A 22,894-nucleotide genomic window follows, 5' to 3' on the forward strand; every position below is an offset into this window, starting at 1 on the left:
GGGAAAGATTTGTGTAATAATGCTTAAAAGATAAAACACATACCCTGTGTAAGTATGTGCCTGGGTCCCAGTTTGAAGTAACCCAATTCATATTATAAATGAGGCATGTTATAAATGCCTTAGTAAGAAGAGACTTTACATATATTTTGGTAACCTTTTTGAAGAGAATTGGAATCGAAGAGCATTAGTGAAACAGCTAGACAGGAAGTGATTACTACTACTATTGTTTACTCCAGCTTTAACTAGAACCATATCTATTAGTTATCTCTGAAACTTCATACCATTATTGTCTCTGAATGGACAATTTATTATTTGCACAGAAAATATTAACATGAATCACTGCCATTCTGTGGCAGTTTTCTATCCTAACATGGAGAAATGCCCTTCCAGTCTGAGAAGTGCCTTACAGAGGAAACACTTTGTGAAAATCACCTTTTGGCATATGCTATATCACACTGGGTGACTGCTTTTGGGTATATCTGATGGAAGCATTTTGGTAAGGAATACACAACTCAGAGAGGATATGATACTCTCTTTTTCAAGTTCTAAAATTCTGTTTAGAACACAATGAAATCAATTAAAACACAAAGTGGAAGAAAGATTTTCAAGCTGTTTCAGGAATTATTACAAGTTTAGCTGGCTAATACTAAAAGAAAGCTTCTGTCTCACCTCCAAGTAGTTTATCACTTTGAGAGGCCTACATTCACATATCTCCTTTGCATTTCTGTTAACTACTGCATTCAGAATTTCTTTCAAATCAGAAATTCCATAATACGGCAGACAATTTGCCATCCCTTCTATTTCCAGATGACTTTCTGCAGCTGAAACACCTGAAAATACAAAAACAAAACAGTAATTCATGCATTGCTTTGATTTCTATTCTATAGCAATTCACAGAAAATTAAACTGATGCAAAGTAATTTAGTACTTTAGTCCAATACAATTAGGAAACTTTTTTGTTCCTCCCTTGGAATGAAAAGCATTTATTTGCACAATGTTTCATTATGATGATGTGTGTTTATTCACATCACAAATGTCTCAGCTTACATTAATCCAAATCCTAGCTGGCACCGTTTAATGCTTAAAACATTTGCAGCATTCCTCGTATTGAGCACAACTTTAATTAAAGCTTCTGTGACTTTAATTAAACATACATAAAATTAAAGTTGAAGCTAGCAATAAAACACAATTTAGTTTGAAAAAATTAAAACAGTGTTGGCACTATTTCCTATGTAAGTGGTTTAAACATCTGTAGAGTTCAAATGTTATCATAACAAATTTGGATTCTATTGAAATAAAAAGCATTTTTTTTCTCCTACCACATCTGAGGAAAAACTCAAACCCATAAAACTAGAGGCTCTGTGACTGAGTGAGTTCATTTTATCATTCATATGGTATCACTGCTGGAGCAGGTAACACTCTGAGTAGGAATGATGAATAAAAAATTAAACAGCCTTTCTAACAGAGTGTCTATTCAAGCATTGAGGCCTATATGATTTCCCTTCTTATTCACATTTCAGGAGAGAAAATTGATTGAAGTTGTTCCGGTATAGCAACTTTTTTTCCATTCCAGTTAGAAGTAAGTTCTCTGGTGGCCAGGCTCACATATTCTCATTCAGACTATCCTCTCATTCATCTTGTGTGCATCTGAGAAACCTCAGCCCAACCTGCACAGCTACCTTTGCTTTTCTTCCTCTACAAGCCTAACAAGTACAAACTTTCACAAAGACATAGAAAAACTGAATTACTAAAGAAAATAAATCCACTCTCATCTAATTGCTCCAGGTAGGATAAATTACCTTCAGCTCAAGTCATAAATAGTTTTTGTAAAGTCAAAAGAGCTGGAGACAAATAGATTGCTCCAAGGTGGATTAAACTAACAAACTCTCACAAGGCATAATTCCTGTTCCTAATCCAAACAAAAACATGAAATATTTCAGAAGTGAGAGAAAATATGTATGCATCATAAGTCAGCTAGATGTACTTTCATTACTGGTAGAATGAAGCTGAGTTATCCATGTCCAGGCACTACATGACAGTCATTAAACAAGATGAACAGGATAACTGTGCAGGTTGAAACTTTTCCTAAATATGGGTGTGTCACTGGGTAAATAATGCTCTTGGGCCTCTTTAAGCTTCATGGCATGAGACACTTTGACCAGTGGGAATTTGATATAGGGAACAGCCCCTCATCCCCCCTCCCCCCAAAAATCACATAACCTTCTTCCAGCTATGTAATAAACACTGCTTTACATCTGAAAACTTATTTCATTTTCCACCCAGCATTGTCTTCCTTCTTTTTTCAAGCTGCTTTTCCCTAATTGCAGCCAGCAAGCAGAGACATGTTTTTATATAATACTGTAAACCTGTGTTCAGATTCAGCTTAAAGCAAAATGTTAAATTATATGAAAGTTTGACAGATATAAAGGTGAGAAAAGATGATGTACTATGCTAATATTTCCCCATGGGCAAGCCTGTCAGTAAAGGACAGGAGGAAAAGATAAAGTCTCTTTTTAAAATCTCCTTCAGATATTTTGTCTTAATTTTTGTCCTATTTTTGATTTAATTACAGATTAGATTTGAGGAACTATTCCAGACCATTTGATTCTGCTGCTTTCTCTCTAAAATTAGAACTTAGTCTGTTTGAAAACCTTTTAATAATTACCCCTCTATGTGCTACCAAAGACAGGACACAATTTTTTTAAGTTTCGGGTATTTAGACATTCAGTTTATAAACCTGTATTTCCTGTACTTCCTTTTAAAATTTTATGACAGTGAGGTTCTGAATTTGCAAAACATTTCCTGCTATACTCTTCAGCTTCACCAATAGCCATTGCTCCATCTGCAAATTCTGACAGCCAGATTCGGCTTCACCATTTTCCTTTTTCATCTGAAAGTCAAAAGTGGGCTTGAAAGAGTTTAACATAAGAATAAACAATACAAACCCTGGCTAAGGGAGGTTTATTTTTTTGGTATTTCTCTTTGTGTGCCACTCTCCTTTTCTGCTAATATTCTTTAAACTGCAAAGTAGCCCCATTGCATGCTGATTAACAAGTATTATCTGCAAGCCTCTGCAGGAACTCTGATATTGGCAACACTTGATGATTCAAGCAGATGTCCAAGCCTCAATGTACTTCTAAATTTGTAACAAAGTATATATTGGGATTTTTGAGTATTCAAACAGCAGTTCTCAAACAGTTGCCATAGTAGTTTCTCTGAAATACTTTGCAACTTCCAAGGAAAGTGTTTCCATGAACAAATAAACTAGCTTTCAAATGAGTAAAAATGTGGATTTCTCATTGTTACAAATTTCCCCTTTCTCTTTCCAAACGAAGCATTTACAATCATCTTTGGATAATTCCTTCTTGATGGCCAGGAAAAACTGTTCCCTTCCAGCTGCCATCTAGATTAGGTGACACTATAACACTGTCTATGTCCCAGTCTGTGGTCAAAGTCAAACTGAAATTAAATTGTAGCATGGTTTTCCACTGGTGGATTATAAGAGCTGAGGCAGTTCCTATCACCAAGAACAATAGGTTATTTACCTATTACTGGTCTTTCATGTCACCAAGACCAATGGGTTATTTACCTATTACTGCTCTTTGAGGCCTTATAAGCACATTCTTTGGACATACTCGTGTTGACTGCATGAGGCAGACAATTCTACCCTAAAAGCCTGCCTTGGAGCATGGCTCAAGACCCAGCATGGATACAATACCAGCTAAGGTGTGTTCCTTGGTCTCAGTTCCTCTCCAGCCAAGAATTCCCATCTCTCTCTAGGCCTTTCCCAAAGGCAAACAGACAGATGTGCAGTGAAGGCACATATAATAAATACATCTTAAGAAGAACTGGACAGAAAGTAATCCATCTTACTTCTTGAAGTGTTCCCTGCACGAAGGGGTCACTGTGAGCAAACAAATGCCTGGCAGGTCCCAGAACACTGAGTATTAAGTAATTTGCTTTATTAAGTAAAAGCAAACAGACTGCTCTCCCAAAGGTAGCATCACTTGAAGCCTCAGTAAGGCCAGAACATGAGGGGGTGGGAGGGCAGTGGAAGACAGACTGGAGCTCAGCGTCACAGCTTTGCAAATTACAACAACTGGCACATTCCACAAAGAAACCATTGATTTTGCCTAACTGACACACGGACAGCAAGAAGTGTTTTCTTGGCTATTTCACAACATGTTTTTCACTGTGAGCTATCCAGAAAAAAATCTAGTTGAAAACTCCTTAGACTGATGAGCAGTTAATACTGAGAGAAACAGGGAGACAATACAAAGATCTTAATCTACCAAAAACATGAGGCAGATGGGGCACTTCCAATATCTAGGATACTTGGAATAACTTTGGCTGCAGTCATACAGAGTCTCTGAAGAGAGTAAAGGTAGATTACCTTTCTGTCTTCTAGCAAGAACACATTCAAAAGGCAGACTTATCCTCAAATGAAACAATAGGCAAGCAAGGCCTCCAATTCCCACACTCTTGCAAAAATTAACATCCAAAGGTGCATTTGTGAAAATAAAGACATTTAAGGAGCTTTCCCACCAAAATGGCAGAACAAGAACAAAACTCCATGTGGAACTGAGTTCTTTCCAGGAAGTAAACAGCTAATTAGACCTTCCAAAAACCTACTAGGAGTAGTTTATCTAGTGCCACATGGTGTCATGGGGTTCAGAGCAAGGCCTGTGAGAAAGACTCCTAGTAAATTATGAAAGCTCAGAACCACCCCACTAGCTAAAAGATATTGACCATTAAAGAACAGCGTTGTATTTCTATGAATTCCAAGCACTGCAAGGAAATAAGATTCAGTTTCTCAGTATTGATCCCAAGATTAATGCAAGATTAATGAATGACTCATTTTTTATCCTATGAATGACACTGCCCCTAACATGTCATCCAAGTAAGGAAAAATTAATACTTTCTGGGTGAGTTCTTTTTCAAGTAAGAAGCCATAAGAATGAAAATCTTCATAAAAAGCCCCTCTGTGCCACAAGTTAGCAGAAGCTAAGATTCTGAACTGCAAAGAAGCATTTTTAAAAAAGATCAGTTGAGATGCAAACCTTATGCAACACAGGAATTACTGGTCACCTTCCAGATTCAGGCAGCTGCTCAGGGCTTTTTAAAATAAATAAGCATTCAGTTCTGCAAAACACCCCAACACCACAAGAAAATAAGGAATAAACCTATGGTCCTATATTTGAATTTAAATCATTATAGTGATGCCTAGAGAGGCTACCTGGAACAGAGGCTGGACAGAGTTAAAGGAATAAAGTAGGAATTTATTAAGAGACCTTCAAAGGATACACCTTGGGCAGTACAAGAGCCTGGCCATGGCTCTACCCAAGATGGACCCTGAGTCACGAGTTTTCACACTTTTATAAGTTTTGGTCCATTTAAATATTGGAGTTAATTGTCCAATAACAGATTCAGGTTATGAAGTCCCATCCTCCCAGACTGCTCTCTTCAATTTGCCATTGTTTACATTTTTGGGCCCGAAGCTGCAATGGTGTCCTTGGTTCTCAGGCTGCAAAAGGATTGTTTTGTCTGACTAAACTGTGAGGAGAACTTGCTCACACTTTATATTAAGTTTAGAGTTCCACACTAGGGCAGTAGAGAATGTGAAAAATATGAAAGCTAAAGCTTAAGGCATCAATAGTTATCTAGGAAGCTGTCCTAGTGGAGTGTGCAATACCAAAGGCAAGAGGTCCAATGTTCCAAGTTAGCATCTGGGTATTATGAGTAGACTTAATATATGGTAATGAGCAGCAATACTCTGGGTCCTTCTCTTTGATAGAAGAATATCTGTAGAGATTTAAACAAATAATCAGTGCAACCTACTAGACTGACAATCCTCTTAAGAAACCACCATGGGTCAAGGAAAGCCTCTTCTATGACTAAAACATCTGAATGTCAAATTGAAGCAGCTAAATTTCCTTTGCTCTTGTTTTGGGAGGTATCTTAGAGCTACGATGGCATCACAGTCTTATTTGCATGGATCAACAGAAGGGCTTGTTATTTTGCAAAAAGAAATTACTAGAAATACCACCTGCACATTGAAATTAAAATCTTAAGAAATCAATCGATTAATCAATCAATCAATAAATTTGCTTGCAATGTAAGAGGATCTCTCTGTCAGAAAAAATAAATTTTCTACTAAAGAAAATAAAACTCTTCACTCAGGATGAAAAAGGAAGCCATGCATATTAACAAGTGCTAATAAGTGTCTATTAATGAGAAATAAATCAATCAGCAGTCAGAAAGGAATATCTATTATGACCATATCAGGGCTGAAGTCCCAGAGGAAAATTCAGATTTCTGAATATGCTGCATCAGACCCTGGCAGAGAGAAAGAGCTGATAGTTCAGTTCAGCTGAGAAACAGCAAATACTAGGACTGATCCAATTAATCCAAAAAGATAGGAAAAAATTAGTTTCAGAGGTTGTGTGCACAAAGAATGGGATTTTGGTGTGCTCCTACGGATGCTGCTAAGGAGAAACTCTCCAGTTACCATGGGTTAATGGCACATTTCCATTCTAGGACCTCTCCACAGCAAGCATCATCCACCATGCAAAGTAGGAACCTCTGGCCCAAAAAACCTGACAATATATCCTGAAGAAACATAACTTTTCTGAAGGAAATTCTAGTTCAAAAACATCAGAATGCTTCTCGTTCAGGATGTGTCTGAATTTCAAAAACCCCACAAAAACAGACAGTGAACACAGACAGTGAAAAAAGGTAATGCTTCTAATAAGGATTGTGAAAGATGTTTTATGAAACAAACTGGTTCTTTCAGAGCTGAGAGATCCTACAGAATACTCAGGTTTAAGTGGGACAAATCACTCCTGATATACAAAAGTCCCCTTCTGTAAAGATTATACAAGAATCTATGAATTAAATCACCTTAAACTTCATAGTGAAATTCCCAGAGAAGGACACATTAGGAATGTTAAAAAGTAATACCTGTGTGACTAAAAATCAACTCTACTAAGTATTTGTAGAAGATAGTGTATTTCAGGGACAAGTTTAAAAAAAGAGGAGAAACTGATTAAGAAGAAATCTTTGGGTCAGTTAGAAAAAAGCTGGGAAGAAGAAAGAAATTCCACTTGTTTGCTGGTATTTCTACCTTCATCTACAGTGGCATGCTCTTTTAATAAAAAAGGCTGTAACTGCTATAATGTCATCAGCAGAAGCTTATAAACATGACTGACAAGACTCATTAACTTTTCAGTCAAGTAGTTAAAATAGAAAAGTAGGACAAAGAACTGAATTAGGTTGCCATTCTTTACTGGGCTATTCCTATGGTTCATCAACCTCCACAGTGCATACAAAGCACTTTCACTAAGTGTAAACCAAACAAGTACAGTTTCCTTGAGATTTCATTTACTTAAATTTACACCTTAGGAACACAGGATGGGAAGACTATGTTCCAATTACTGTGTCAAGTCCTTTGTTATTATAGTGTTAAAATACTGCTCTTAAAATAAGCAAGCTGTCTTAAAAATAGTTATGTTTTGGCCAAGACAGCCACTTTTGTTCACAGCAGTTAGTATGGGCTGTTTTGGACGGGTGCAGGAAACAGTGCTGGTAAGACAGGGATGTTTTGTCACAGCTGAGCAGGGCTTACACAGCATCAAGGCCCTTTCTGCTCCTCACCCCACCCCACCAGTGAGGAGGCTGGGGGTGCACAAGGAGCTGGGAAGGGACACAGCTGGGCAGCTGACCCAAGGGACATTCCAGACCATGTGGCACCAAGCTCATAGATCCGGGGCAAGGAGAAGGAAATGGAGTGCTGTGATGATGTTTGTCCTCCCAAATGACCATTCCATGGGATGGAGCCCAGCTTTTTTGGGGTCAGGTGAACACCTGCCTGCCCATGAGAAGCAGTGAACTAATTCCTTTTTCTGTACACAGCTTTTGTTTTACCTGTTAAATGGTCTTTATATCTCAACCCACAAGTTTTCTCACTTTTACCCTTCCAGTTCTCTCCCCCATCCCACTGAGAGGGGAGTAAATGAATGAGTGGCTGTGTGGGGCTGAGCTGCTGGCTGTGGTTTAACCATGAGACATCTGCAGTACTACAAGACTGGTCACCAACTTTCTACTGTTGCTTAGAAATAAACTAGAAATTAAACTCTTCATCCAGGATGAAAAATTATGTATCTTCAAATTTTCACATTCAATTTATTCATGTCTAGGTTACATTAATTAGATTTTGAGCAAACTTAGAATATCAGGAGGTAAAAAAAAAAAGTTGGTGAGCAAAAGTGCTAAGCGACAATCCCTCTCTCCCATACTTGCCTAAGGACATATCATAGATGTCCTCAGCTTTTGATCTGCTTGTCTGAGTAAACCATATAAGAGCAGCCTCTTACAGTACATGCTTTATTTCCCTAATCATTCATTCCATGATTATTATCATGATTAATATCAACACCTCTTCTACTGAGGTGTTGGTATTTATGTGGAGATTTAGTCAGTCAGAAGGAAGTTTCTTGTTTTTGCTGTGCGTGATCCAGTAAGGAAAACAGCTTTGGCTCAGTTCTTCACAAGAGCCAGCCTCTGAGTGAAGGAGTTGGTCTACATCCCTTTTTTGTACCTACCCTTAAAAGATCCCATATGTTACAGTACATCTGTCATCACTGTACATATGTGGGGATCTGTAACACATGAAGCTATAGCATTTCTAACAGCTCTTATGGCCAATCTTTTCCCTGAGCTGTCAGCTAGGTGTTACCCCCAAGGAAGCTTGCTTTTCTTGGAATTCTGCTATAGAATTCGTGATCTGCAGAACCTCCACTGGGTCACCCCTAGGTTTCCAGCACGTCCTAGAAAACATTCTTCAGAAAGATGTAAAGACCTTTGACTTCTCTTGATAAAGTGAAAAAATCTATGAAATGCATTTTTCTGTGATCAAGAGAGGTATTGAAAAGTATATTCCTTCAGAATGTATTCAAATCAAACTCGGAGAAAAGGTGTGGTGATCCTTTGACCATCTCTTTGCTGGCCCCTTTGGGCTCTGGGTTACAATTTTAATAGAAAAGTATGACATTAACCAGGATCCAGCTCCTTACTGGACCTCCTTAATGCTCAGCAGTACAGTAGTCAGCTAAAGCACATACTTGGTAGAAGGTGCCTGGGCTCAGGAATTCCTGTCAGTTTAAGCTAAATTATATCAGAATGACAATTGAGGATATGGGCATTGAGCATTTTGAGAAAAGAAGGAAGAATTGAGGAAAAAATGCATTTCAGAGCATTCTTTGAAATACTATTTAAGTTTTCTCTTCAGTCATCAGTTTCTATTACTCAGTGTTCTGTGTGGAAGATTACATTCTCTGCCAAGAAATAAATATATCTCAATGGTAAGGAAAGCACAATGCTAGAGCTTTAAAAGACAAGGTAATGCAGAATAACATGATCCATATTAACAATAATTTAAATCATTAAATCATAGGAAGCAAGCTCCAATGCAACTAATAGATTTTAAAACCATCATACCTTCTATCACTTTTATCTGGAATCCATTTGCTACAAGCCTTGGATCTGACAAATAACCTGGTCCATGGAAACTCTGGTAATTCTTCTGCATTTTATAAAGAGCAGCTATATACTGAGATCCACCAATAAGACTGGAAAAAAAAAATCCCCAAGTGTTAAAAACCAACATCCCTTATGTGAAAATTACAAGCATGCAAAAACCACAGAAAGAGATATCGAGTGATAAGGAGTTATCAAGATTTTATAAAGTATTTTGGAAAAACAATTGCTTAAAGAAACAAAATGAGAACTATTCACTTATCTTAGTGAGGGGACTGAACTTAGGCATACAGTAATAATAATTCTATCAGCCATTTCCTAATTCTTGAGGGAAAATCAGTTAAAGTGAAGTTGTGAAAATGTGGAGCTTTAGTTTTCTTCCGGGGGAGGAAATTTGTATTTGATGCACTACCAAGGAAACTAGTCAAAGATCCTACTTATTTCAACTAGAATAAGACCAAGTGCGCTCAGTACTTCAAGATCAAAGTATAAAACCCAAAGCTCTGTTTTAATAGATAAGTGAGTGCACAAATAAGCCCAGCACTGGCAAACAGGGCCTTGCCAGAGTTTACTGTAAATAATTATAAACCGATGTTTCAAGTAATATATACATTTTTGCTCAATAGTACTGTACCTGTCTGTTAACACAATTGGATTGTCCAGTTTCTCTAGTGGAAGCTTATGGTTCATCAATAATCTCTTACATAGCAGGGCCTCTTCCAGTCTATACGGATTCAGCAACTTGACATTTTTTTCAGTAGCAAGTATCCAGACATCAGGAAAACTCTGACGACGGATCAGGAAAAGTTCATGTTCATCTGAAATATTTTTCTCTTGTCTCTGAAGGTGACGTCTACAGGAACTCAGAGAAAAGGGCACTGTCACAATTTTCACAGGCTGTTCCAGTTTCCCCTTCTTTTCAATCTGGTTATGAAATATCTTATCAAGCTTCTGCTGGTCAGATGCAGAACTCTTCAGCTTGGCTTTGTGTTTTTCTGCCTCCTTTGCTGGTCGGTGCATTGGCTGTGCATTGGCTTTCCTGACCTCTCTGTTGTACCGTTCCTGGTCCTTAGTGGCTTTTATTTCATAACTTGAAGGACAAAACAAACCAGTAGCATCAGCAGATAAAAAGTTCCAGACCCCAACCCCTAACACACTAAAGCAGAAGAAAAGGTAACCATTTCAAGAGCCAAGAACCACACCCATGGTCCATTCAAGTATCCACATCAACATGCTGCCCACTGCAATTGAGATGATGATGGTGACTCTGTTACATCCCATCTTGAACAAAAGCTGGAAATTTTCCTTCAGGACAACCAGCAAAACCTCAATTACTGTAAGGTGGAGGAACTATTACTGTAAGGAATAGAGTGCATCATATAAAGACCTACAGCAAGGCTCTTTTCACCTCAGTCCCTTGTTTAATTTGCAATCAAACTCAAAGGAGTTTTTTGTCACAGGCTCATCCAGCTCAATTCACAAAGTAGTTTGAGCTTCTAGAGCTCTACAGCCTTGCGGGGGCCAGCAGGACTTTGGAGCTTGAATAACTTCCCAAACCCCAGGTCTTACTTACTTAAAAGCGTATTTGATTTCAAATGGCCTAAAATTAGCCAGATGAAGTGTAAGAATAGAAGATATGTATGATTATCACAGAAATCTGTAAGTAATAATCAATCTTACAGATTTTTCAAAAAGAGTTAATAAAAACTCGCCCTAAATGCTGTCTAAATGGTTAAAACATTACTACATACTAAACCTCTGCAATATGAATGGATTCTTAATGAGTTTATAAATGTCAGTGAGATAACCAAACTTTTACAGGTCCCAGGTTTATGCTTGTCTACTGCTTATGAATTTTACTTTTCTGAAAGCAAAGGTTGTGATTTGCTGAACTCTCTCTTTTTGCCCTTATTTGATATTCTGAATTCTAGAAGGTAATTCAAACCAGTCTAATCTTCAATTAAAACAAAACCAAAAAAAAGCAGTACTATCATATGTTAGTATTGGAAATAAGTATTTTAGCTGGTCATATTTATTTATTGCTACTTGCTGGAACAGTTTGATTCAATTATGTGTATGCACGCTGGAAAATTAAGGTCAACAAAAGGGTCACCATTTGCAATTAATTATGATGTGCTAGCATTCACATATGGTACCAATATTTAGTTAACTAAAAAAGTCAGCTTAAATAGTTTCTTGCAATAAATCATGTCCTAGAAAATATGGAGCAAACATTAAGGTAAAAAACATCTGCTCCTTTTAAAATGAATGGATGAAATCACTTGAACAGATTTTTTTTTAATCCCAAATTCATTTACAGCTTTGACCAGATCAATAAATACTTTATTTTGAACAGACCTAACTGTAATGCAGAAAAACATTTAAGTGTAGGAGAATTGAGCCTTCAGTGATCACTGATAATCCAAAATGAAAGCACTTCCAAACAAAGTCCAACTTGCCTGTCAGTTTAGGCTACCACCAGAAAAATTCTAGTCTTACAAACTTTGATTGTGAGCATGTTCCAAATTCATACACATCAGTATCAGCGATTTGCCCAGCACCAAAGAAAAACTGCAGATTTATATACTATGAGAGAACAACACCTTTGCCATTCTGAACATCCTTCCACAGAGGAACATACAACCAACAAGTACTACAAGAACTGCATTTCCCTGCTTTGTGAATTAAGACTGCAAATTCAGGACCTTCTTCTGATTCTACAAAACCTAAAGATATGAAAATTTGCAAAAGTGGAAGTAAGCAGAGTGGAAGAGTAGAATGAAGTCTAGTTTCAAAGGCAGCTTTGGTTTAACTAGAAAAATGGACCAATGATATATTCTTTCCCCCTCGCAACGTAAACCCAAACAAAATAATGAGCATACTAAGAAACCCCTTTTAACGTATGTCTCTCAGCCCTTATAAGACAAATAATCTGAATTTGAGTATTTGTTGCAAACTCTGACAGCAAAGACCATGCTACCTGAAAAAATATTTCTCCCAAGGTACAAATCTACTCATGAAGAATTACTGCAGAGTGCTGACAAGGTGATTTGTTAGTCCCATGACAATGTGTGTAACTTTGAACCTTTCCTACACCTTCAGGGTAACTACTCCTGCCACTGTTATGGCACTTGGAGGGATTTTTCCCACTCCTACCTGAGCCTGATATGCAGGAAACATGAAGGCCAGAAACACATGCAAGCTGTATTAAGTAAGAGGCGAGTGACTGCAAGGAATGAAATCCTTTGCAAAGCAGGGGGATATGTGATGCTGCCAGCATGGACATGCACGGAGCTTTCCTCCTCTATTATAACCTAAAGACCATAACATTTGACATTCCGGTTGTGTAATAAATGCTGGCTTGTTTTGAAAAGGCCATCCTGTGTCACTATGAGACATCTGGTGCTTGTACTACTCCCAGAAGGGATTTAAATTAATTGAGACCCGATGGAGGGGCCACAGAGAGAAACAGAGAGGCTGAAACCATGCACACCAATTGCACAAGGCAGGACTTTATCACAGAAGGATGAAGGAGTGGAGCCCAAGAAATGTGGGGCTGTGCCAGCATGATGCACGAAGTACAGCTGTGGCACTCGGCTGCCCTGATGTATTTACATTTGTTGTTACCTCTAGGTGGCCCAATTTATCCAGAGTACCTGGAGGCAAGGCTCATGTTCTCTGCCACAAGTCCTTCTGGATTGCTGCTCTGCAGAAAAAGTTGTCTGTGTATCTCCTCCTATTTGCTATTCTCTGAGGCAATTTTAAGATCATAAATGTGGAAAGGTAAACCAAAGCTGGTATTTATAGATACAGCTAGTGGTGAATTCTTCATTTCCTTCAACAGCCATGGGACTAAATTCTACATATAAGGAAAATATATATGCACTGTGTGTAACATATTGCAATCAGTCCTACATATAAGGAAAACTTGATTACCAGAGATGTCTCCTTCTTGAACTAATGCAAAGTTAATCTGTAGGCACACTCTTTAACATAACAGTTGTACCAGGAAAGCAACCATGAAATCTCAAAAGCTAAAGCAGAGCAAATTAAAATTTTCTGAAACAGCTGGCAGAATCTTTTGTTTCATTTCATTAAAAGCATAAATATAATTGGAGTAGATTTCTACTATTACATCAATATTTCTGCTTATGGACAAAACACTTTCTCACATGTATGGGTTTGTGACCATGGCATGTTGCTTGCATAGTAAACTTTAAATTAGGTAAACCAGAAGCTGGGTGAAAAGCTTTCAATTAACTCTGACACAGCTAACATTCAGAATAATGCAGATGTCTTATTAAAATATTTCCTTTTCTTGCAAATGGATTTCAAAAACTCAGTGACAATTCATTTTAGAACAATTTGGAATTTAGCTATTCAGATTGTAATCCTTAAAGAGACTTGGTCTTGTCTGAAACAGATTAAAATCTAGACTGTGCTACAGTCTCTGAACCAGCAATGGAATAGCTGGTTAGGGGAAAAAGGAATTCCTTGTGCCATTGGACTGGGTTTTACAAATACAATTCTGAGATAGCCTTGGCTGAGATACATACGAAATTTGGAGGAATGGAATTTACCCAGTGTTCGAGTACCAAAGTTCCTAAAAAAGAATTCTCACTTTATAGTAATAAAAGTTGAAAAACCCCTGAAGAACTCTACAGTGCCTCATCCATCGCCATGGTGGTTTTCAAGGACAGTGCACTGGGAGTGATACTGTAAAGGCTGCCCTTAGAAGTTTGTAGGAATCAAACAATCAGTTTCTTGCCTGTTATTTTAAATAACTGTTCAGCAAACTGTCCCTAACTACTGCTGTCCCTAATCCAACTGCTGCACAGCACAGCGGCAGAAAGAATAATTCCAATCTGCAGGGCACAACTGCACACAGCAAAACACAACAACTCTGATGTGAAACAATACTGAGTCTGATCCTGAGAAGCCAAAATTCATTATCTATTTTTTCATAAATAACTGGAACGTTACAATTTCTTTAATTCATTGCAAGTCACTCTTTGGTAGCTTCCAGATTCAGAAGCAAGACACAGCCTGAACTTACTTCCGTTTTTCCTCTTCATTCAAATTCTTCCATTGCTCTTCAATTGTCAGCAGGATGTCATTCATGCTGGTCTTTGGATTATCATCTATCAATTTTGGACGACACTCATGTGTGAAAAATTCAAATGCAGACTTTGGTTTCTTTATTATTTTGCTATTAATTAAGTCATAAGCTGTCACACGTCCAAATTTTTCACTTATCACATTTTTTTTCTTTATGCTTTGATCTGAGCTTTGTAGATCACTGCTTTTTTCACCAGTGTATTCATTTTGCTTGTTAACTGTCCCTCCAGCTCCAGGAATTAAGATCTTAACAGGTTCCAGCTTGTCTCCCAGAATGTCTTCAAATGCACTTCCCATACTCCAACTATCAGCAGAGATTTCAGGTAAGTCCTTAGGGACTAAAGCTTCCTCATTTTTATCTATTTTGTCAATATTATCACAACTCAAAACACACTCATTGGCTTTTTTAGACTCGGGATCCACAGGAACACTATTACTTTGAATATCACCCATATTCTGTCCATTCTGTTCCTCCTCACGCAATAAATTTAAGGAACTGTCTGGAAAGGCATCACTCTTAGAAACCTCTCTTTTGTCCAGGCAACTGTGTACATTATCACCACTAAATGTCTGATGATTTAAGCAGATCTCTGCGTTTTTTCCTGCTTGACAGTTTTGCACATCACTGCTGAGTGAAAGGAATGAAGTATGAGCGTGTAGCTCATCATTTCCAGATGGTCCCATTTCATTAACAGCCACATCTGTTTGGTCTGTTCTATGAACAAACATGTCTTCTGAGGTAACATCTGTTTTATTACTTTCACCAGGGACTGCAGCAGGTAGTGGCCCATACAGTGATTTCAACACATTTTCAACTGCAAGTAAGACAGATTCCTGGAAAAAAAAAAGGAGAAAACACACACACACACACACACAAGTGCACCTGAAAATGTAACTGTCTGATACCAAGAATATGGAACAATATGCAAAGTGCTCTTATTTGGAATAATCTTTAGACATGTCTGGGCAGATCATTGCATTTCAGTTGTTCACACATTCCTGAAGATTCTGAACTGGACACTTTCAGCTTCAAATATTTTGTGACATTCTGCTTCACTAGTTTACTCTGATATCACAGAGCAAATTAAATGCTTTCGTTTTAACAGGGTTTTGACTACTTAAACCAGTATCATGTAAAGTTATTCCTAACTAATATGGAGTTAGAAGTTTACACCCAAAACAGGTGCACCAGCAACATCCAATTTCATGTGGATGTGCTTTCATGGTCCATGTTTCCAATTCAACTTTGCACCAAGTGATGGAAATGAGCAAGATAAAAAACCCAAACCCACAAAAAAATAAAAAAAAAAGAAAAAGAAAAAGAGAAAAAAGAAACTCCAACCCTTTTTCTAATGCCAAAGAAAAACTAGATCAGATGCAAAAATGCTGTATATTAATTTTCATACAAGCGACCCTTAACAGGCAGGACATTTGCAAGAATAACACAGACAAATACAAAAGGTTTTTATGAACAAGAGGATTAACATACTGGTGTGACTACCTATATTCACTTTGAATAAGCACATTAATAACCACCAATGCAACCTTTATAATTTTTGTGGCACTTAATTGATGTTATCAATAATATATACACATAATGACAAAATAGTGCTTTGATGAGAAATCAACTCCCCTCCTGCCTACCCTCACCTTATTGGTGGTGTTTAAACAGTGATTACTTGGTTTAAATATGAAGTTAAACATGAAATTTATGCAGGGCTACATAAAATAATTCCACTTAGCTTCTCTCCCTGTAAAGCCATCTGAAACCAAAGTGGTACATGCATATATCTGACAGCATCAAAACATTTTAAATGAACTGGGAAACTAATTTTGAAGAATCCCCCAGTTAGCCTGTTCAGTACTTTTTGTTCAAAACAGTGCTCTGACAAAGGCAAGCTGTCATGTAACTAAAAAAACTCCAAAAACCCAGTGACAGTGTTTATGTTTGAACATACTGGTAGTCCCAAGGCCCTTATCACGCTTATGTAAGGACTGACAACTCAGAAACAGAACAAACCTTAATTACCTTATAATGCAGCAAGACTTGTGTTTTATCAGGTGTTATATTCACATCCACAGCAGAGGCAGGTACAGTAATACTCAAAAAGAAAACAGGATATAAACGAGTACAGTCCTTTTGCGTCACCTGACTGTAGTATTGTCGAATTAACTAGAGATTGATGTAATAAAGAGACGTCAGTAAAGGCAATAAAATAGACAAAAATGCACAGAAACAAAATCTGACATTATAAAAGCATAATTGGTTTGCTGGCTTTGTCAGTTTTTCAAGTTAAAGAAATGCTTAAAATGTCCTCATATTCACGTAAGCTAGAATAATCACCAAAAGGCCAGTTCTTGGTCATTTCCATGGAGGTTTAAACATGATATACAGCCTATTTTCCATGCAGGGCTCTGTATTTTTACTTTGTGTGCTGAAACCCACCTTGAATCCAGGCTTCCCTGCTCTTGTAAAGGAACCATCTCTGTCATGGGATTCAAACTAAGCTTTGAACTCCCAGAAGAGCCAGGCACATCAAATAATACATGGAGATGGATTACCCTTATTCAGCATGTACATACCAACATAAGTTCAGGGTTTACATCTACAAAGCTTTGCCTGCCAATTGAAAACTGTCGTTGTGTCCACTTTAAAACCTGCAGGAACACTTTGGCATGAGCATGACTTTTTTCCCTGGTGATGACAAGGATTAAGACAGCAAGGCTGCTCCAAGTGAAGTGCTGCAAGGTTCAGTAGTGAGAGAAACCCAAGAGTATCAAATTCTGCCTACACGATGCCTAGCTGTAGCCAATGCTGCTGCACTATCACTTTCATTTCTACCCAATGCATACACAAATTTAAAGGGAAAGCATGGGTGTTTGCTTGATAAGCCCACAGCTGGTAGCAGACAAAGTCAAAACTATTTTACAGAAAAATTCTCCTACAAGAAACTGCATAAAGTTCACTTATGGGATATTGCACAGGTGATTTCTACAGGCTAATACAAAGAATCAACTATTCTGGTGTCCTGCGTAGAGCATCTGAAATTAATTTTGTTAAACAGTCAAAAACACCAAACCTCCAGCTCTGTGGTCTGACTGCAGCAAATGGAATAGAACGGAAGCACCAGCATGTCAGACTTGTGGAAGGGCTTTCTGTTGTAAATGCTAGTATTTTCACCTGTAATACTTCAAACTGTTGCATGGGGGAAAAGAAGTTGTAGATTGCTTAGGCATCTCTGTCCTCAAAGAAATCACATTTCTATTCCTCGAATTAGGATAGAGGATGTTACCTTCAGTATTTCCTTCTGAAGAACTGGACGATTATTTATAAAAATGAAACTCCTTTCTGAACTTGAAAGGCTTGTCAAAGAAGTGTCTGAGTCAGCTTTTGGGAGAAATCCAGAAAGATTTATCTACAATGATAAAACAAACAGTGCAAAAGTCTTCTAAAGAACCCAAAATGTTTTTTTATAAATGTAAGACAGTAAAATAAAATTGTATGGGAGTCCAAGCCATTCATACACATGCACTGCTTCTCAACAGCCACAATAGACAAAGAGAGTTAGAGAAAAAAAATAGGCTGAGAAAGATGGGTTTGTATCTATTTCCCTTGGTCCATTTATTGACATATGTCCCATTTGGACTGCCAGTTGCAGCAGGACGCTGCCTGGAGCTGCCAGGCCAGCAGCTCTTGTCTTGCTGACTGTGGGGTTGCCAACCTAAGCCCTGTCCAAGCCAAAGGCACAGAGTGCTGCCCAACCTGGCCAGGGCAGCAGTGAACCACCCCTACAGGGAAAGCCCAAAACACACAATCCCTCCTTCTCTATGTACAGAGCACCTTAAATAGCCTGTCACAGGGCATTTATTCAGGGCACCTAAATTTACCTACGCCACCTGTATCCAAATCATCTGACTCTCAAGAGTGCTGAGCACCCACGATTCACAGGCTGCAGCAGAACCTGTGAGCACAGTACTGCCAGGGAGCCTTGGAAACAGCACATGATTTGTGTACCTAACATGAACTCCAAGTTTTAAGATTTTTCTGTTGAGATTTTTTAACAGGTTTTTCAGGTCAAAATAAGGCCAATGACTTGCGCTGCTTGTCCCATCTCTTCCCCCTCTCCCTCACTAAGTAACTTTGAAACTGTTGGATGGATTTCAAATCAATCTGATAAAGAAGCAGAAATCCCAAAGATGTATTTCCACAATTCCTGTGATAACTGACAGCTGTTTGGAGAGAACAGCCTCAAGATAATGACTTTACTAAAGAAAAGGCAATTGTAACTTTTCAAAAGCCAGGAACAGCAGATGCAAGAACTGACATCCTGGGCAGCCCACATCCTGCCCCACACACTGCCCTTCTCCACCTGCCCAACTAACAGGTGAAAGAACACTGAGGCAGCATGAGGATTTTGGAGATATGAGAAAGTCTGGAGAATGTTCTGGTAGCAGGGTGGATCACTGAACACAGAAATGAGTCCTCATAAGCTCTGCTTTTGGCAGAACCCCTTGTATTTGCTAAAATCCAAATTATCATGCATTTGAAATGGAATTTAAGATCCATGGGACTTGGCCTATCCTTCCCATTCATCTATGTCACGCAGCTATCTGCTCATGTGCTCCCTTATTCCCTCCTGACCTTGGACCAAGCATTCTGTGCTAAAGCTGGCGTGTTCTGGTCAGCAACGTCGCAAAGAACCAAACACCACTGGTCAAATTAAAGAGGTGTCAAGTATCTGTTGGATGATTATCAGAAAACAACATGCAGCACTTTGAGATTTTATTCTGCAGCTTTAGCACATCCTCCCTCAATGTTCCTCCTCTGCGCTTCTTTTCTAATTCACAAATATTTGTACAAGTCTTTCACTTCCAACAATATTTTTATATACAGAAAACATTAAAGCAAAACTGAAAGTCTCTAAACAACTCATTTAACAAGTTGCCAGATTTAGAAATGGCCGACTGCTGTTACTATTTACAGCCATGTAGAATATCAGTATGCTCATTAAAAGTTACCTACAATTTATGATAATAGTCTTAGTAGAACTTTCATATATGAAAGTATATGAAGTATGAAGACAAAATTACAGAGACTGGAAAATATTAATGAAACTTTGATTTCATACTAGATCAACTGTTTTCAAAATTAATACTTTAATAAAAACTACAACTTCTATATTCATTAAAATATATCTGTGACAGGTGGACAGCAGAATGCCTTTCTTTTATACTTATTTTTCTCCCAGGGCACATGTAGCTGCTAAACTTAACCTCCATAGGAAAAGAAGACAATAGGGAAATTTCCTGTGTGAAAATTTTCAGCCCAAATAAATCTATCCATTTACAAGACTGGGGATCTCAAAAGTTTAAGAAGTTGTGTTAGTTCTTTATTTTCTTGGTTTTCTTTTTATTTTACACATAGCTCCTGGATTTGCATGCTTCAAAGCTAATTTGAAATGTGTTCCTGTTTCATTCAGTGCCCACAATGGAGATGTTCTCAAGAAGGCACATCTTTAAAATCCCTGGATCACTTGTTGAAGAAGTTTAAACTCTGCAGTAAGGAACAGCAAGATTAGTTTTGCCTTCAGAGTAGACTTTGCAGCAAAGGAGCATGCAGCTACACAATGAAGAAATAGGAGTTAAAAGACATAAAGAGCTGCCCTCTGGTCTGTGTAGCAAACGAGAGACAGACTGAATGAGAAGGAAAAAAAGCAGTATATGCCTTGCCCTTAAATACCTGTTCCAATACCTGCACACAAGGGAGGAAAAAATGATTACACAGGTAACTTGTCACTCTGTAGTGTTTGGCTGCCTAGTTTAGAAATGTCCACAGTTTCTGAACGTCAACATTATGCATGGATCACTTATACACCTATAAATGATGCACATGGTATTTTACACACTATTTAGAGACAGAGAGAGAGATGGAATGTTCCCCAACTTCTATTCAAGGAATATGGATGCCTCACGATATAGCAGAGAAGTAATGTGAGAACTTAAGTGCCTCCTCCAAGCTAGTCCCTCTAAATACCCCCTTATCTTTGCTTTGGAGCCCCCTGCACATGTCCTGGGGGCACATCCAAGCTACATTCAGGTAAGAATAGCTTTGGATGTTCAGTTTGGACATAAACAAATGAAACTTTGTAAAGTACAAGAAGTGACTTTGCTTTGTTCCCCCTCATTCTACTGCATATACAAAAGCACTCTGGCAAACTCAATATTTAAGTCTGAATAATGCTATTAAGCTACACATAAAAACAGTGAGACCTTAAAGTCTGAATAATATTATTGAGCACCATGCTGAATGCAGCATTGGTAAGTTGTGTCTAAGAGCCATTGTGACATGAGAGGGATTAATCTCATCCTGTCAAGGTTTATTACTTCATGATACAGGAAAATGCATCTTAGCAGGTTCCGAGGTAGTAAGATTCCCTTTAATAAAAAATTTCTCAAAAAAAAAAAAGGAAGCAGAGTAAAAAAGTATTGAAAACATTAGACAAAGGAGGGTATCATGGGTAATTCCCTCCTTTTCAGAAGGGGAGAAAGAAGGCAAGAACACAGAATTTTTTGCAAACTATAAAGTGTTTACTTGAAATACGTGTTTGGTGGAGGTTTTGCATAACTTGCCCTTCTAAGTATGTGTTTCTTTCACTGCTCAGGTGCCCCTACTGAAATTGAGGGAATACTCTTTAGAGTACAAGGCTAAGAGGCCACGAAGATGAGAACCATCTAAATGCTCAGATATTAATGAGAGCACAACCTGCCTGTGGGCCAGGAATCCCAACTGAGACAGCTCTGAGCAATCAGCAATTCTGCATTTGTCATCACAACTGTTTTTACTGCCATTTGATCAGTGCCACATGAGTCCTGACAAGGTGATTCTTGGAGTGGATTTTCAATCACCAAACCAATTAATTTTGTGGAGAGGACAGTAATAGAATCAAATGCATTAATCAGATGTCAATCTGGAGACACACCTTCTTTTTCAAAGTCTCCTTCTTTTTGAGTATTTCTTTAGCTCTCTTCATTGACAGACCTGAAGTGAATTTGGGAGAAGGAAGTTAAAACTCACCTCAGGATATTCGCAGCAGTGTTGAAAAGGTACCATACTGCTCATAACGGCTGTTCCCAGAACTGACATACAGGCCATTTTGTGATCTGATACCCTGGTCTTCTGCCAAATAACTGCCTGAAACAAATGGCACAGAGTCAAATTTTTGACATTATATTTGTTGAACTCATGTCATGTCTATGAACATGCATATGCAACTGCATACACACTGTATATGTAACATTCTGTACCTTGACCCTCTGAAAATCACAACTTTCAGTGTTAACAGACTCGATATGGTACCTTTTGACACGTCTTCTCATATTCTGTTACTTATTTAGACACACAGCAATTGGGAAACTAAGCAGAGCTTGTATTCATGCATGTTCTGTGGCTCTTCTGGACTTCTGTACCTGAGGGCAACTGTTAAAACCAAGTCAATACAAATATTACTTCTCCTCTTAGATATACAGCAGTGAGATTTGTGCTTTTCCTGAGCAGTTAAAGTACCTCTCACAGGCTGGTCAATATTTGAAGGTGGGCACTGCAATGTTTAAGTTACTCATACCAAAGAGCTTGTCTCAGCAGAAATCAGGCTATTAGCTTCCATCCATAGCTCTCACCTGGATAGTCTAGGTGTATGATAAGCTTGCCATTTAGAAAGAAAAGCAGTTTCTAAGGAACTATATATTAGGAAAGCAGTTGTTTGTCTAATGAGAACTTTTACAAGTTAGAAGGATGAAGGACCACCTGCTGCATTAGCTGCATGTCTTGAAATATAATGACAAAGACTTAATAAATACAGTAAAGCAATATGAACTGCAACTTGCAACAGAAGTCACATGTCAAGTCCACTTATGCATACAGAAGGTATTACTTACTTTGGGAGGTGAAATTTTGTTTATCACTAACGAGAACTCCTATGCCAAATAGTCACAAATTTAATTCTGAATCTGCTGACTTTCTTTGCTGTGTATCAACAAAAAAAATGTTATCCTTGGTTGGTTTTCTGCTTCTAGGCAACTGAGACTGCTACACTCAGGCCCACTTCATTTTTGCCACTGTTAGTTGCCTGAGTGTATTCAAGGTTTTCCTTTAAATACAAAAGGAAAAATAATGCAGCATGTTACATTTTAAATTGGATGTTACAGTGCTGTTGAAATTTATATTTTCAGTAGGTATTAGGTG

At 38.1% G+C, this 22,894-nt stretch overlaps 1 protein-coding gene across 1 annotated transcript in view; it reads right to left on the bottom strand.

Annotated features, from left to right (window-relative positions):
• PMS1 (PMS1 homolog 1, mismatch repair system component) overlaps positions 1–22,894 on the bottom strand; it is a 41,851-nt gene that overhangs the window by 1,515 nt on the left and 17,442 nt on the right. The window contains exons 5-11 of the mRNA XM_005415979.1: positions 21,728–21,844; positions 17,946–18,068; positions 16,682–16,825; positions 14,591–15,486; positions 10,169–10,624; positions 9,496–9,626; positions 670–830 (exon numbers count right to left, since the gene is read on the bottom strand). Coding sequence (XP_005416036.1) covers positions 670–830; positions 9,496–9,626; positions 10,169–10,624; positions 14,591–15,486; positions 16,682–16,825; positions 17,946–18,068; positions 21,728–21,844 — 2,028 coding nt within the window. The remainder of the gene's footprint in view (positions 1–669; positions 831–9,495; positions 9,627–10,168; positions 10,625–14,590; positions 15,487–16,681; positions 16,826–17,945; positions 18,069–21,727; positions 21,845–22,894) is intronic.

Source organism: Geospiza fortis, unplaced genomic scaffold, assembly GCF_000277835.1.
Source record: "Geospiza fortis unplaced genomic scaffold, GeoFor_1.0 scaffold112, whole genome shotgun sequence".
Lineage (NCBI taxonomy): Eukaryota > Metazoa > Chordata > Aves > Passeriformes > Thraupidae > Geospiza > Geospiza fortis.